Below are 14754 nucleotides of genomic sequence, written 5' to 3'. Positions count from 1 at the left end.
AGCCTGTTGCTTTTGGGTTCGCAATGATGAGTATTGGGTATTTTTTTGTCTTTTGTTTTTTGGTCCTATGTGGTAGACTATCAAGCAACAGAGAGACCAGGTCTAGAACACTTGGGAAAATTCATATTTCAAATATGAAAATTCATATCTCTTGTTTAGCAAAAATTTATTTATTGATCAAATTGCCATACCCTTTCTTTCTTTCTTTCCTCCCTTCCTTCCTTTTTTTTTTTTTTCAGTACTAGGGATTGAACCCAGGGGCATTCTACCTCTGACCTACACCCCCAGCCCTATTTTTAATTCTTTTTTTTTTTTTTTTTCAGTACTGGGCATTCTACCTCCAAGCTACATCCCCATCCCTACTTCCCTACATTTTTTATTCTTTATTTTGAAACAGGGTCTCACTAAATTGCAGAGGGCCTCACAAAAATAGCCAAGGCTGGTCACAAACCTGTGACCCTCCTGTCTCAGCCTCCCGAGGACTGGGATTACAAGCATGGGCCACCACGCCGGCTTCTATTTTTAATTCTTTATTTTGTTTTATTTTATTTTATATTTATTTATTTATTTATTTATTTGCGGGTTTGGGGGTGAAACCCAGGGGCATTTGACCTCTGAGGTACACCCCCTGCCCTATTTTTTATTCTTTATTTTGAAACAGGGTCTCACTAAGTTGCAGAGGGCCTCGCTAAGTAGCTGAGGCTGTCCACGAACTACGATCCCCCGGTCTCAGCCTCCCGAATGCTGGGATGACAAGCGTGCGCCACCACGCCCGGCTATTTTTAATTCTTTATTTTGAAATAGGGTCTCACTAAGTTGCGGAGGGCCTTATTAAGTAGCCGAGGCTGGCTGCGAACCGGCGATCCCGCCTCCCAAAATATCTTTGCTTTTGAAATTAGCACACCCTCTCTCTCCCTGGGAGTTAAAGGGGAAAGGACTTTTATTTATTTATTTATTTATTTTTATTATTATTATTATTTTTTTTTTACTTTGGGTACTGGGAATGGAACCCAGGGCCTTTCTACCCCCCGGGGCTATACTACCAGATCTCTTTTGTACTTTTATTTGGAAACAGGGTCTCACTGAGTTGCGAGAGCCTCACTGAGTAGCTGAGGCTGGCCTTGAACCTGCGCCACCCTCCTGTCCCAGCCTCCCAAGCCCTGGGGATCACGAGCATGCACCACCAAGCCAGGTCAGGGGAAAAGGACTTTCAAAGCACATTCAGGATCAAACATTCAGTGTCCCTCTGTCCCTCTGTCTCACACCCAACCTCCCTCCCTTTCTCCCTGGCTTTCCAAAGCGCCACCCACGGCCCAGCGGGGAGGTCCGTGTCGGGGGTAGGCGTCCTCTGGAGGTAGGTGCGGGAGGTGGGGGTCCTTTGAAGTGCTCGGAGCCTCCCCCAGCATCCCGGGCGGAAGTGCCCGAGGTCCGCCACCTCTGGCCGGCCCGTCCCCTCCCCTGCGGGAGGAGTCCCCGCCCCTCCGCCGCCGGGCGCTGTTCCTAACCTTTTTTGGGCCGGGGACCAACGCGAACCTGCGGACCCTCTCTCCAGATGGGGGCAGACACTGGAGCCAAGCGCAGCTTTCAAATGTTGCGTAACTGGCCCGAGTCCACGGATTTGAGATCGGGGTCCGAAATGCAGAATTAAGAACCGGGCTCCAAGGCCCTGAGTTAGACTTTCACTGGGGGCCATTAAGTGGAAAGCGCGCGCGCTTAGCTCAGGTGCCAAATCTCCCCAGTGAGAGCCCGGGGCGGGGCGGGAAGGCGCTCCCAGCCTCGCTCCGGGCCGCTTTCACTCTTAAGAAATCCCCCCTCCCAAAAAAAAAAAAAGGGAGAGAGAGAGAGAGAGAAAGAAAAAAAAAAAGGCCGAGCCCGGAGTGCTAGGACTCCCTATGGCTGAGAGGAGGGTCGCAGGTTCAACACCCACCGGCCTCGGCAATTTAGCAAGACCCCCCCTCCCCCCATTTCAAAATCTCAAAACAGAAAAGTGCCGGGGGCTGTAGCTCGGAGGCAGAAAAGCCCTGGGAAGTAAGAAGGGAAGAAAGAAAGACAGACAGACAGGAAGATTGATTCCAAATACACCCCCCCCAAAAAAAAAGAATCCCCCAAAAAGAGAACTGGTAAGAGATGGCGACAGAAGAGAAAGGAAGAGGGAGGCGTGTAGGAAATAGAAAGGGGGTACAGTAGGAAGGGGAGGGGGACTGGACTTTTCCAGGAGGAGAGGTGGGGAGGGGCGGGCCTGCGGCGCCCCGGGGCGGGCGGGGGGAGGACTTTCTCCACTCCAGCTCCCGGGGGCAGGGAGGCTCCGCACACCCCAGGGATCACCATCCACACGGCCCCAGCCCAGCCCGGGAGGAGGGGACCGGTCTGCAGGAGGCGGGCGCGACCCGCTGCCTCCTCCCCTCCGCTCCTCCTAGGGGCGTGCACCCGGCTCCTCGAGCTCAGGACCGGCCCCCGCCCCCGGGCCCCCCATTCAAGAAGCCGCCCGGGGACCCGCGCCGGCACAGGGCGCCCGCCCCGCGCCCCCGCTGGACATTATGCCCCGGCAGGCGGCAGCCCTGCTCGGCCGAGCGCGGGCGGGCCCCTGAAGTCCCCGGGGCGGCTCGCTGCGGGCGGGGCCGCGGGGTGGGGGGCACCATGCAGTTTGTATCCTGGGCCACACTGCTCACGCTCCTGGTGCGGGACCTGGCGGAGATGGGCGGCCCCGACGCGGCCGCCGCCGTGCGCAAAGACAGGCTGCACCCGAGGCAAGGTAACGAGCCCCCCCCTGCACCCCGAGTTCCTAGAAAGAGCCCCCCCCCCGCCCGCCCTGCAGCCCGGGTCGCCCCGGCCCCTCTGCTGGGAGACGCCAGAAGCCAGTTCAGCCACCCCCAAGCCCGGGCTTCCACCCTGGTCTTCCATCGGGTCCTCCCCACGCCCCAAATTAAGATGACTGGGTTCCCGGAGTTGGGGGGGGGGCGCCAGATAGCGCCCGTTTTGCTTTATTTGATTTTTTTTTGGGGGGGTGTCCTGGGCTATCTCACAAAACTGGACTCTCTCATTGTCCGACTCCCAGCGGACGGCCCCCCTCCCTTAGTAGGTCTTAAGCAAGTATCTGTGCGCCCACCGACCCACGGACACCCCAGAAAGAGGGACAGACAGGATGGGCTCGGACGGGCTAGAAAAGAAGCCGGGGCCAACTGGCCGGCCAGCCCTGGAGGCTGAGCCGAGTGGAGGGAGGAGGGCGGTGGGGGCAGGGGCGCCCGGCCCCGACCCCCGACCCCCGACCCCCCACTTCTCTCCGCAGCCCGGCTTCTGGAGACCCTGAGCGACTACGAGATCGCGTCCCCCGTGCGCGTGGACGCGCTGGGAGAACCCTTCCCCACGAGCCAGCACTTCAAAAGGAGGGGCCGGAGGAGCACCGGGAGGAGCACCGACTCCGCTGACCCCCGGCCGGCGCCCTCCTCCCACTCCTCCTCCTCCTCCCGGGCGCACTACCGCCTGGCCGCCTTCGGCCAGCAGTTCCTCTTTAACCTCACCGCCCACGCCGGGTTTATCGCTCCGAGGTTCACCGTCACCCTGGTCGGGGAGCCCGGCCCCAACCAGACCGAGTTTTATTCCCAAGAGGAGGCGGCGGGACTCGGACACTGTTTCTACCGAGGGCACGTCAACTCCCAGGTGGAGCACGCGGCGGTCATCAGCCTCTGCTCGGGCATGGTAAGTGGGGGCGCGCGGGGCCGGGGACCCTGGCCGCAGCATCCTCCGCCGGACGCTCCCCGGGGCTCCTGCATTGGGGGGTTACTGGCTGGGTCCGATCGCCAGGACCCCGTGCGGTGCCCCCCACCCACCCCCCGGGCGTGGGGAGCCTGCTAGAGGCTGGGGTGCACTGCCCCCAACGCGGCGGCCTGGAAGAAGTCGCTTTCCAAACTCGGAGAAAGTTGCTGGGATTGTGGTTTCTTGCAACCCACCAACTTGGCCGCCGGGGAGCGGAGTCGGGGTGAGGGCTGACAGCCCCCCGCCGCGGGCGCCGGGGGTCTGGGTGGGTGGGGGGCTTCCTTCTGCCCCGGGGCACCTGACCCCCGCTCCCCGCGCGGTCTCGGGGGCCTCTGCACGCGCGGGGTCCTGCAACTGAACCGGACTGACAGGGCGCAGAAGAAGGATGGGCCTGGGCTCCGGGGGCGGGGACCGAGGGCGGAGCTGCCCGGGGCCGGGGGTGGAGGCTGAGCCAGTGGGGGTGCAGCGCGGTGCGACTCTGCACCCTGCTGGCGGGGTGGCCCGGGACGCCGGAGCCGTATTTCTTCTGTAACCCTGGTGGTGGGGGTCCAGAGAGTCGAGATGGGGGATCTCCGGCGCGCACTTCCCCAGGGAGGATGGGCAGGGCGGTCCCCTCCCGGCCGAGCCAAATCCGTGCGCACTTAGCACCCAGGTTGAGACCCGAACCCCAGCTCGGGTGACCCTTTCCCCCCAGGCACGCGCCCTCCCTCGCCCCCCGGGCATCTCCCCCCTCTTCTCGCTCTTCTGAAGGCCTAATGTAAGGTTCTGGCCCCCACGACGTGGGTCCTGGACCTTCCCCAGCAACGTGCGTTTCTGCCACGCGCGTGTGACGCAGAAACTTTCCCCGGGACCGGCTCTGCTGGCTCGCCCAGTGGGCTCTTAAGCCCAGGGTCCTCGAGCCGATTACTGCTCCCTCGAGGACCCCCCTTTCCCCGTTACCTTTTCCAAGCGGGGGGGGGGGTCTTGGGTACTCACCCCCAGGTGCTGGCTCAGCTGCACCCTTGGCGCGCCTGCACGTCTCGGCTTGGGTCGGGGGACCGCTCTTCAAAGGGGAGACCCATGCTTAGCTTGTAGACCGGGAAGGGGGAGGTCCACCCTGCTAGGGTGTGGGGAAGGGGGATGAGCCCCCGGCTCGACGCCCCAAGAATCTCCCCGCTGCATCGTCGTTGAGATTGCGGGGAGGCGGAGACCGCAGTTTGGCGAGGGGGAGGGGCGCGTGAGTCATCGCAGTCCCGAGACCCGGGGCCTGGAGAGTCCCGCAGGTCTTTAAAAGGGTCTGGGGTAGGGGAGCAGCAGTCCGGGCGTCAGTGTCCAGGGAGCATCCCAGCGCCTTCAGATCCCAAGGTAGCGACCCCGCCGGCCCATCTCCAGGACCCTAGGCGCGGGAGCGCTGCGTGCGCACGTCTAGTTTATAAACACTCCTTACTCCTCCTCCCGTCTCCGCCTCCCCACCCGCTGTATAAATATTTGGCTGCGTAGGACCTCGATTGCCATTGGCAGTCTTAGGGGGTAACGCACACGTGGTCTGTTTGGGAAACTGGGAAGCCGGGGTCTCCGAGTGTGGGGGTCCGCGTTTATATTGTTAAATTGTATTTAATTTGTCATGCTAAAGATATGCCCCGCGGGAGCTCGGTGTCTTCAGCCCTTAACCCATCCCCCACACACTCCCCCGTTGCTTTCCCTGGAAAACTTTTCTTTCCCCTTGAGAGGAGACTTTCCCCAACCATTTCTGTCCCCGTGGCCTCACTATGATTCTAATGCTTGACCCAGACAATCTCTCACTTTATAGACAGGCCCCCCAAATCAGTTATTCCTGAACTCCAGCCCTGGATGGCTTCCTACTTTCAAAAGTCCCTACCTTCTCTCTTCTCTCTTCTCTCTTCTCTCTTCTCTCTTCTCTCTTCTCTCTTCTCTCTTCTCTCTTCTCTCTTCTCTCTCTCTCTCTCTCTCTCTCTCTCTCCCTCTCTCCCTCTCTCCCTCTCTCCCTCTCTCCCTCTCTCTCATTTTTCCCTAAGAAATATTTCCATCAGGCATCTCTGATTTTTTTTTTTAATTCCCTATCGCACCAACCACTACCAGATTAGTGATGCCGGCACCTATCACCACCGGCTCAGGTGTTTCACAGAACTCTCTTGCTCTGGGGAACAACTCAAAGCTCTTCCATCCCAGATCACCCTTCCTTTAGCCTGCCTTTTCATCTCTTCCCCAGGAGGCCCCAGGGCCCTGCAGGGAGCCTCACCTCCTCTCCCAGCCCTCTTGAGGTCTCGCATCTGACGCAGGCTCATTATCCTTCACGTCTGAATTCCATACACTTAGTACAGATATTTGAATCAACCGTCACCTTAACTAAGAAAGGGTGACTCTGAGACCCAGCCCACTATTTGCGAATCAACAGCAAAATTCCTTTTGCCACCTGATTGCCGCCAGTTCTGTGAGCTGTGGCTGGGACTCAATAAGCACTTTATGTATGCCTTATTCCATCCAGATCTTCCCGTTCCTCTGGTAGGGAGACTGAGGCTTTGGGCTGCAGGCCTGCAGGGTTGGAATTCACCCTGTCTTGGCTAATGCTAGCTTGTGCCCCTAAAGAGAACTCTAGGGCTCTTTTATTTTTTTATTTTTTGTGGTGTTACTGGGGTTCCTGGAAGCCCTTCTACCTCCGGCCTACACTCCCAGACCTGTTTTATATTTTTGAAACAGGGTCTCTTACACCAGCGCGGCTGGCTTCGAACCTGCGCGATCCTCCTGTCTCCGCCTCCCAAGTGCGGGGATTCCAAGCGTGCGCCACCGCGCCCGGCTTTAGGGCTCTTTTATTTAAAGGACTGGACTACCATCAGAATCCTCAGTTTTAGAGTCAACACCAGCAGTGTCCAGCTTCCTCTGTAGCACTGAAGGGAGACTTAGTATCAACCACTTCTGCCTTGATTTCCCCATTTACCAATCACAGGTGGTGGTCCTCACCAGATACGTCCCCGGGCTCTTTCTTGGTTTTCATATTTCTGGTAGGTTTCGTGTGTTGTATTCTCCTCTGTCCTGAGCTCAGAGGACTCCAGAGTTGTATGTTACCAACAGACACAGGTGCCTGGGTGGCAATAAATGTATTTGCGAGCTTCTCCTCCAGTAACCAGCCACGCTGTCTCTTAGACCACATGAGATCTGTCTTCTAAAAACCAGAGCCTCCTGGATTATTTGGGAAACTGTTTTTAAAATATAGATTCTGATATCTGGGTGTGGTGATGCACTCTTGTCATCCCAGTACTTCACACACACACACACACACACACACACACACACACACACACACACGACTCTAGCCAGGCAGGGTGGTACATACCTATTATCTCAATACTTGGGAGGCTGAGAGACAGGAGAATTGCAGGTTCCAAAGCCAGCCTCAGTAACTAAGCAAAATTTTAAAAAAAAATTTTTTTAAGGCTGAAGGTATAGCTTGGAAGTAGAATGCCTCTGGGTTCTTACTGAATGCCCCAGTAAAACCAGTCGCAAGAAAAAGACCCAGATTGTGGACCTCAGCCATATACATTTTGAATCTTTGGAGATAGGATGGCACCCTAAATCCCATTTTTAAAAATAACTTCCCAGGCCATTTGGATGTCACCTGGTTTGGGGACCCCGCTTCGTAGCCTGTTGTTTCTGCTACCTTATCATGCGTGAGAATTCCTGGGGTGCTTATTGAAATATTGGGGCCTGAGCCCTACTCCAGAGATTTGGCTATAGTAGATCAGACTTGGGGCGCAGTCCTTTGAATTTCTGCTGCTGCTGCTGACCTTGACCTTCGGGGACAGTCGTTTCTCTTGTGGTCAGGGAAGGGTAGGAGCCTTCTGATGACTTTCTAGCGTGGGAAACCGGGCAGCGGAAGAATAGAAAAGGGCTGGATTTCTTCCCTTGGGTACCATCCCCTGGCGTAGCCGGGAGAGCGTCCCAGCATCCTGTGCGTCTTGCTTTGGGTGGTTCAAGCTTAGACTTCCTCGGTCCATTGGCAAAAATTGTTGGTACCTAAGGAAGGAAAGAGAAAGACCGACCCTTCTTTTGTGCTTAGAGTGACCGTGACCGGCAAAAGCAAGTTGAGTTGTGACCTGGTTGTTAAAAGGCCAACGCCGGCCACACCAGGGACCCCTGAGGGGTCTAAGCCCCTACCAGGCGCCTCGTCAAGCACTTTATTTGCATTCTTTCTTTGGAATCTGCACAACTGCCCTTTCCAGAAAGCATCTTTATCAATGAGATTGCAAACAAGCTGAATCTCAGTGCAGTTAAGAAACTCATCCGAGGTGGGCAGGCAGGTGCTAGGGACCCCCGTGGATGCTGAGGTTGACTGACTCCCAAACCTTGCACAATATTATCCTTTTGCAAAGGGGAAGGGCGACGAGAGGACCACGGGCCAGGGCTCCAGGCGACGCCATCCCGGGCGCATTGCGGCCACAGGTGCTTTCTGAATTTGCCCCAGTGACGGCGGCCCGCCGGTCCTCGGGAACTCACACTGGCGCCTCAATTTCCAGCCAACCCTGCGCTCTACACCTGTCCTCCTGGTGTGGTTGGGACTTGAGCGCCGGGGAGGAGACAGATTCAAACAGCAGGTGCAATGTGGGAAAAGCAAATCAAGATCAAAGATGCCGACGTGAAAAGAGAGAAAACGGGCCCCTTGGCCACCTCCATCGTTTTCAGTACAAGCGGCCCTCGAGGCCAGGGGCTCGATGGTGAGGGTTCTGCCTCCGCTTGGGATTCTCCCTGCTTTTCTTCCACCTGTTGGCCGGGCCATGTTGAGTCAACCTCTCGTCCCTCTTCTTTTCCAGCTGGGTACCTTCCGGTCCCATGATGGGGATTATTTTATTGAACCACTCTTGTCCGTGGATGAACAGGAGGATGAAGAGGAGCAGAACAAGCCCCACATTGTTTACAGGCACAGCGCCCCCCAGAGGGAGTCGTCGACTGGAAGCCGAGCCTGTGACACCTCAGGTATTTGCTTCTGGCTTCAGTCGGGACCTGACGGGTGAGACCATTGGTCCATGGGCCATGCTTGGAGGATGTAGCTCTTGGGAGCAGCATCTCTTAGAGGATGTAGCTATTGGGAGCAGCATCTCTTGGAGGATGTAGCTATTGGGAGCAGCATCTCTTGGAGGATGTAGCTATTGGGAGCAGCATCTCTTGGAGGATGTAGCGCTTGGAAGCGGCATCTCTTGGTTACCGACTTGTGAGCAATTGCACGGCTCCTCTTTGAAGCTGCCAGAATTTATGTCTAAGCTCGAGTGAGTTCTGGAGGCTTTCGTAGCCGTTTCTTTCATCCGCGGTTGCTTATATTTTCTTGGCATCTTCTGTTCATTGTGTTTTGGTTCTGTAGGGTTGTTGTTGGTGGTTTTTTTTTCATATCAAGTTGCAAAAATGTCTTAAAAATGGAATTCACAAGAACTTCTATGGGTCTGTGGGGATTTTCCCCAGCAGGTTCAGTTCTGCTAATGTCCTGTGGTTTCAGGAAAACAAAGGATAAACCCGGGAGTCGCACCGTCGGGGGTCAGTCAGATCCCTGCGTGCTAGACTCCTTTCTGTTCTGACCAGGTGGCTGCAGGCTTGGAGCTGGTGTGTCTGGCTGTTGTCAGGGATCCGTCACTCTGGGTACCTGGAAACGTTCATCTTGACTGTGTCCTCCATCTACGGTCTTACGGCCACCTCTCGCTGTCTCCTAAGCCTGGGTGCTTTCTCCCCAATGATAGGTTATTTTCAGAATCACCCCTCTTCCTGGACCCATGTTTTAAGCTGTTTGTTAAAAGTGCTTTGTAAATAATCTATGGACTTCCTGTTGCCAGAAGTATATGTTTTCCCTCTGTTCTTCGTTTTTTTAAAAAATTGCATTAAAGCCAGGTGTGGTGGCGCACGCTTGTAATCCCCGCGCTTGGGAGGCGGAGACAGGAGGATGGCGCAGGTTCGAAGCCAGCCGCACGCGCTGGCTTAGGAGACCCTGTTTCCAAATAAAAATGTAAAAATAGGTCTGGGAGTGTAGCCCAGAGGTAGAAGGGCTTCCAGGAACCCCAGTACCACCAAAAAAAAAAAAAAACCAAAAAAAAAATTGCATTAAGACGCAGGAGTTCTTTGCGGTATCACTAAACATCACCAAATTTCCAGACCCACGGGGAGTTTCCTCTTATGCTTATCAGAAGAGCGCTCGCATCATCTTTTGTTGGTACCAAGTTGTTCCTCGGGGTCAGCGCCTGGCATCCTCTTCCCTCTGAGAAGTATTATTTCCGAAGTGAATCCTGGGCCAGGTGCTTGGGAGGCTGAGGCAAGAGGCTTGTAGGTTGAAGGCCGGCCTCAGCCACTAACTCTCAGCAACCTAGGGAAACTCTGTTTCAATACAAAAACGAAAATGAAAACTGGGGATGGAGCTGGGAGGTAGAATGGCCCTGAGTTCAATCTCTAGTGCCACAAGTTAAACAAATAAATAAACAAAGCAAATTCATTTCATAAAAGAGCATGATAGCTGTTCCTTGTCTGGAAGGAGCCCAATCTCAGAGTGCAGGTTTTTGTTTTTTTTTTTTTTTTTTTTTTTTTTGCGGTATTGGGAGTAGAAACGAAACCAGGAGCACTCTACCTCTGAGCTACACCCCCAGCCCAGCCCTTTCTTTTACTTTTTATTTTTCGGTACTAGGGATGGAAGCCAGGGGCACTGTATCTCTGAGCTACACCTCCAGCACTATTTTTTAGTCTTTATTTTTTGAAACAGAGTCTCACTGAGTTGTGAAGGGCCTTGCTAAGTAGCCGAGGCCGTCCGCAAACTGTGATCTTTGTGTCTCCTCCTCCCAAATGCTGAGATTACAAGCATGCACCAACACGCCCAGCCCCCCAGCCCTATTTTTTATTCTTTATGTTGAAACAGTGAGTTGCAAAGGGCCACACTAAGTAGCTGAAGCTGGCCGGGAACTGCGATCCTCCTGTCTCAGCCTCCAGAATGCTGGGATGACAAGCGTGCGCCACCGCGCCCGGCTACCAGTTATTAAAGGCCTCTTTAATTAAAACTGGTACCTTTGGGAGAGGTCTGCCAACCGAGGGAAAAGGGACTGATGACCGAGCAGCAGAGGCAGGCAGTCAGCAGAGTTACGGTAGGCAGAGTCGCATGGCAGAGAGAAAGTGAGGGTATTTATCTTGAGGTGGAGGGTATTTATCTTCTGGTAGTGACGTGGGAACGCTGGTCCTCTCTCAACATCTGGAGTCTGCCCCCAGATGTTGGGAGTCTGGCAGCATCCCCACTCTGGCTTCCGGGTTCCGCCTCCTGTCCCTGCTGTGGGGTCTCATGGGGGAAGGGAGGGACCCGACCTATCACCTCCCAAGTACTGGATTACAACTGTGAGCCACCCCGCCCTGCTAAGGCTCATTTTAAAAAACATATCAACCAAGTTTGTGCACATATGATTTTCTGGACTTGAGGACAAGTTATCCTCAGATTCTGTAAAAAAAAAAAAATACAAGAAATGGAGAATTTAATTTTTTTGCACTCTCAGGGATTGAACTCAGGGACATTCTACCTCTGAGCTACACCCCCAGCCCAAGTTTTTATTTTGAAATAGGGTCTCACTAAGTTGCAGAGGGCCTCACTGAGTTGCTGAGGCTGACCTTGAACCCGCGATCCTTCTGCCTCAGCCTCCCAAGTACTCCCAGCTTGGAGCAGAGAATTTTAAGAGTAAAGGTAGAGAACACTCGATGGAAGATGCCTTAATTTTTCACAACGGCCTGTTTGCGTTTCAGTTCTTGTTGGAGCCCGCAAATGGCACCTCTCGGTCGCCTATGCCAACCCTTCGCCCTCCTCCTGGTCTGTTGCCAGAGACCAGTATGGCTCAGCCTCCCTCCGCCCTGTGAGATGAGTCGGGAGCCCCGCCGTGTTTGATTGGCTCTTCCGGGGGCTGCTGGACCACGCCACTCTGGTTTTCTTCCTCCAGCTGCTTCTGCGCCCCAGCTTTGAATCCAAATACCAGAGACTCAGAACAGTTGGAAAGAACCTTCCAGCAGGGCACAGTTCACCGGTCCCCTTAGAAGGGCACACCGGGGGTCTTAGATATCTCCACAACCAGGTGTCCGCCTCTGCAGAAAGTCAACATAGCTTTGGGGTGGGATAAGCCCCTTTGGCCAGAGAGAAAAAGGGCTGTCTACCAGAATTGACCTGTTCAACTTTGATACTAATAGCAAGGCGTCTCCACTAAACTTCTGGAGTGCCAGGGGTTGAGGGGAGGCTTTTACAGGTTTAGATTCTGCTAAAGCAAACCTCTCTCTCAGGCGAACGGGATGGAGCCAGAATCCGTGCTTTTATCATGCGAGCTCCGAGCGGTTCAGGGCAGCTCACTGGGAAAATCTCTGCTGAAAGTAGACTTAAGGCCGTCGTCACCATCCACCGCCTGACTCCTGCGTTCTCTGGACTTGACTTTCTGCGTCGATACTCCCTTCTTGTTTCTCGATGGATAATTGAGCGTTTGAGCACAACTTAGACAAAGAAAGATTTGTTTAGCTCACAGTTCAGAGATTTCAGGGGCCATTCCTTCATTGGCTGGCTCCCAGGCAGGAACCGGGGTGGCAGGGTTTCAGGGCGTGATGGTGGAGGTGGAGAAAGGGAGCGGCTGGGACATCGAGGGTCTCCAAGGCCCCGCCCGCCCCTGCCGCACCCTGCCTCTGGACCTGGCTGCGCTGGGGACCGTACTTTGAACACGTGACCTATTCACAGGTTGTTCTAAAAAGTGAGCTGGACTTTCTGGTAGGTCCTGGTAGGTCAGCGGAGGCAGGGAGAAGCCCGCTGATGTCCATTATGTTGCCGGGGCCTTGAAGACGCTGATGACCTCTTACTAAAATCTCTCCCCTGTCCTCCCATCTCAGCAAAATCAGCTTTTGTTTTTCTTGTTGTTCTTCTTCTTCTTACTAAAGAATTATATGTTCTTTGATCCACAAGCTTCTTTTTATTTTTTTTGTGGTGCTGGGGATGGAACCCAGGGGCATCCTATCTCTGAGAGATACCCTCAGTCCTATTTTTTATTCTTTATTTTGTTTTTTTTGTTTTGTTTGGTTTGGTGGTACTGGGGTTCCTGGAAGCCCTTCTACCCCCGGGCTACACTCCCAGACCTAATTTTTATATATATTTTTAAATTTATTTGGAAACAGGGTCTCTCAAGCCAGCGCGGCTGGCTTCGAACCTGCGCGATCCTCCTGTCTCCGCCTCCCAAGCGCGGGAATGACAAGCGTGCGCCGCCGCGCCCGGCTATTCTTTATTTTGAAACGGGGTCTCACTGAGTTGCAGAGGGCCTCACTAAGGAGCCGAGGCTGTCCGCGAACCGCGATCCTCCCGTCTCAGCCTCCCGATTGCCGGGATTACAAGCGTGCGCCACCACGCCCGGCTGCACAACCGCTACTTGTAAAGGAAGTAATTGAACTGTTGTGAAAACAAATTTGGGGGCCACGCTCATACTATCATAGCAGAAAAACAGAGAAAACCTAAGTGGAGGACCGTAGCACAGTAGATCAATTATGGTGTGAACCTATGACAAATTCCTATGCATAGATTATTAAAATATTTAAACTACTTAAAATAATGGCATAGATTTATGGAAATAAAGCAGATGATGGGCTAGTACGTGTGATAGGATCTTGCAGGGGGTTTTTTTGTTCGTTTTTGTGGTGCTGGGGATTGAACCCAGGGATATTTTGCTTCCGAGCAAAATATCCTTTTTATTATTTTTATTTATTTATTTATTATTTATTATTTTTATTATTACTTATCCTTTTTATTATTATTTATTATTTACCCTGAGTCCTTTTTATTTCTGAGTTTGAAACAGGAACTCACTGAGTTTCTGAGGCTGGCCTTGAATCCGCAGTCCTCCTGTCTCAGCCTCCCAAGTACTGGGATTCCAGGCACACGCCGCCACTACACCCGGCTGACCTCAGTTTCTAGGAATGATAAAGTGTGTATGTACGTGACTGTCTCACAAATCAATCAGACACAAAGGCGTCGGTACGTGAACAGTCATTATTCCTGGTTGCAGGGGACAGTTTTACTTTGGAAGCTCTGCGCCCTCTCCTGCTGTGACCCTTTTGCTCCGATTCTCTGATGTTTCCATAAATGAGAAGATACGGTGACGGGAGATGGAGTCACAGCCTGGGACCCCTGCCGCTTGCCGCTGGAGACCGGCAGCCCAGGTCCCTTGAACTAGAGACGGGCAGCCTGTCTGTGATCAGAATGAAGCAGTGTTCATAACCAGACAGGTTCAAATCCGACCTTGCAAGCTGGGCGTGGAGGCGCACACTTGTCATCCCAGCATTCGGGAGGCTGAGACGGGAGGATCGCGGTTCGCGGACAGCCTCAGCTACTTAGTGAGGCCCTCTGTCACTCAGTGAGACCCGGTTTCAAAGTAAAGACTAAAAAATCGGGCTGGGAGTGTAGCTCAGAGGTAGAATGCCCCTGGGTTCCATCCCCAGTACTGCAAAAATAAAATTAAAATTAAAGTTAAAGCCGGGTGTGGTGGCACACGCTTGTAATCCCCGCGCTTGGGAGGCAGAGACAGGAGGATCACGCTGGTTCGGAGCCAGCCGCGCTGGCTTAAGAGACCCTGTTTCCAAATAAAAATATAAAATAGGTCTGGGAGTGTAGCCCGGAGATAGAAGGGCTTCCAGGAACCCCAGTACCACAAAAAAAAAAAAAAAAAAAAAAAAAGTTAAAATTAGACTAAAAAATAGGGCTGGGAGTGTAGCTTGGAAATACAATTTAAAAAAATAAATCTGCCTTCTGTCTACTTGTTTTGGGCACCAAGAGGCCAAGCTGAGCCTCCGTCTCAGCCCAACTAAATAGCCTCCTGCCTGAGGCCTGGTTTTCAGATGCCCGTTTTTTGGTCTTCACTAAGCACCGGGGGGCCCTGTTTATTTCTTGAGTTCTTGTGTGCAGATAGGATCACTGCTGTTTGCTTCACATCCGTGATCACAGGCTGTACATCCATCCATACTGTCGACTAGGAATTCCTTGTC

The 14754-nt window shown here is 53.7% G+C and overlaps 1 protein-coding gene across 1 annotated transcript in view; it reads left to right on the top strand.

Moving 5' to 3' along the window:
• Positions 1-2637: 2637 nt before the first annotated feature.
• Positions 2638-14754, top strand: part of ADAMTS9 (ADAM metallopeptidase with thrombospondin type 1 motif 9) — a gene marked incomplete at both ends in the record, with an annotated part of 208495 nt that continues 196378 nt past the window's right edge. Inside the window, 3 exons of the mRNA XM_080715587.1 lie at positions 2638-2752; positions 3287-3696; positions 8559-8721. Coding sequence (XP_080571713.1) covers positions 2638-2752; positions 3287-3696; positions 8559-8721 — 688 coding nt within the window. The remainder of the gene's footprint in view (positions 2753-3286; positions 3697-8558; positions 8722-14754) is intronic.

This window comes from Muscardinus avellanarius, assembly GCF_963383645.1.
Source record: "Muscardinus avellanarius genome assembly, chromosome: 18".
Classification (NCBI taxonomy): domain Eukaryota; kingdom Metazoa; phylum Chordata; class Mammalia; order Rodentia; family Gliridae; genus Muscardinus; species Muscardinus avellanarius.
The sequence above is the reverse complement of the archived record's forward strand: the minus strand, read 5'-3'. Positions and strand labels throughout refer to the sequence as shown.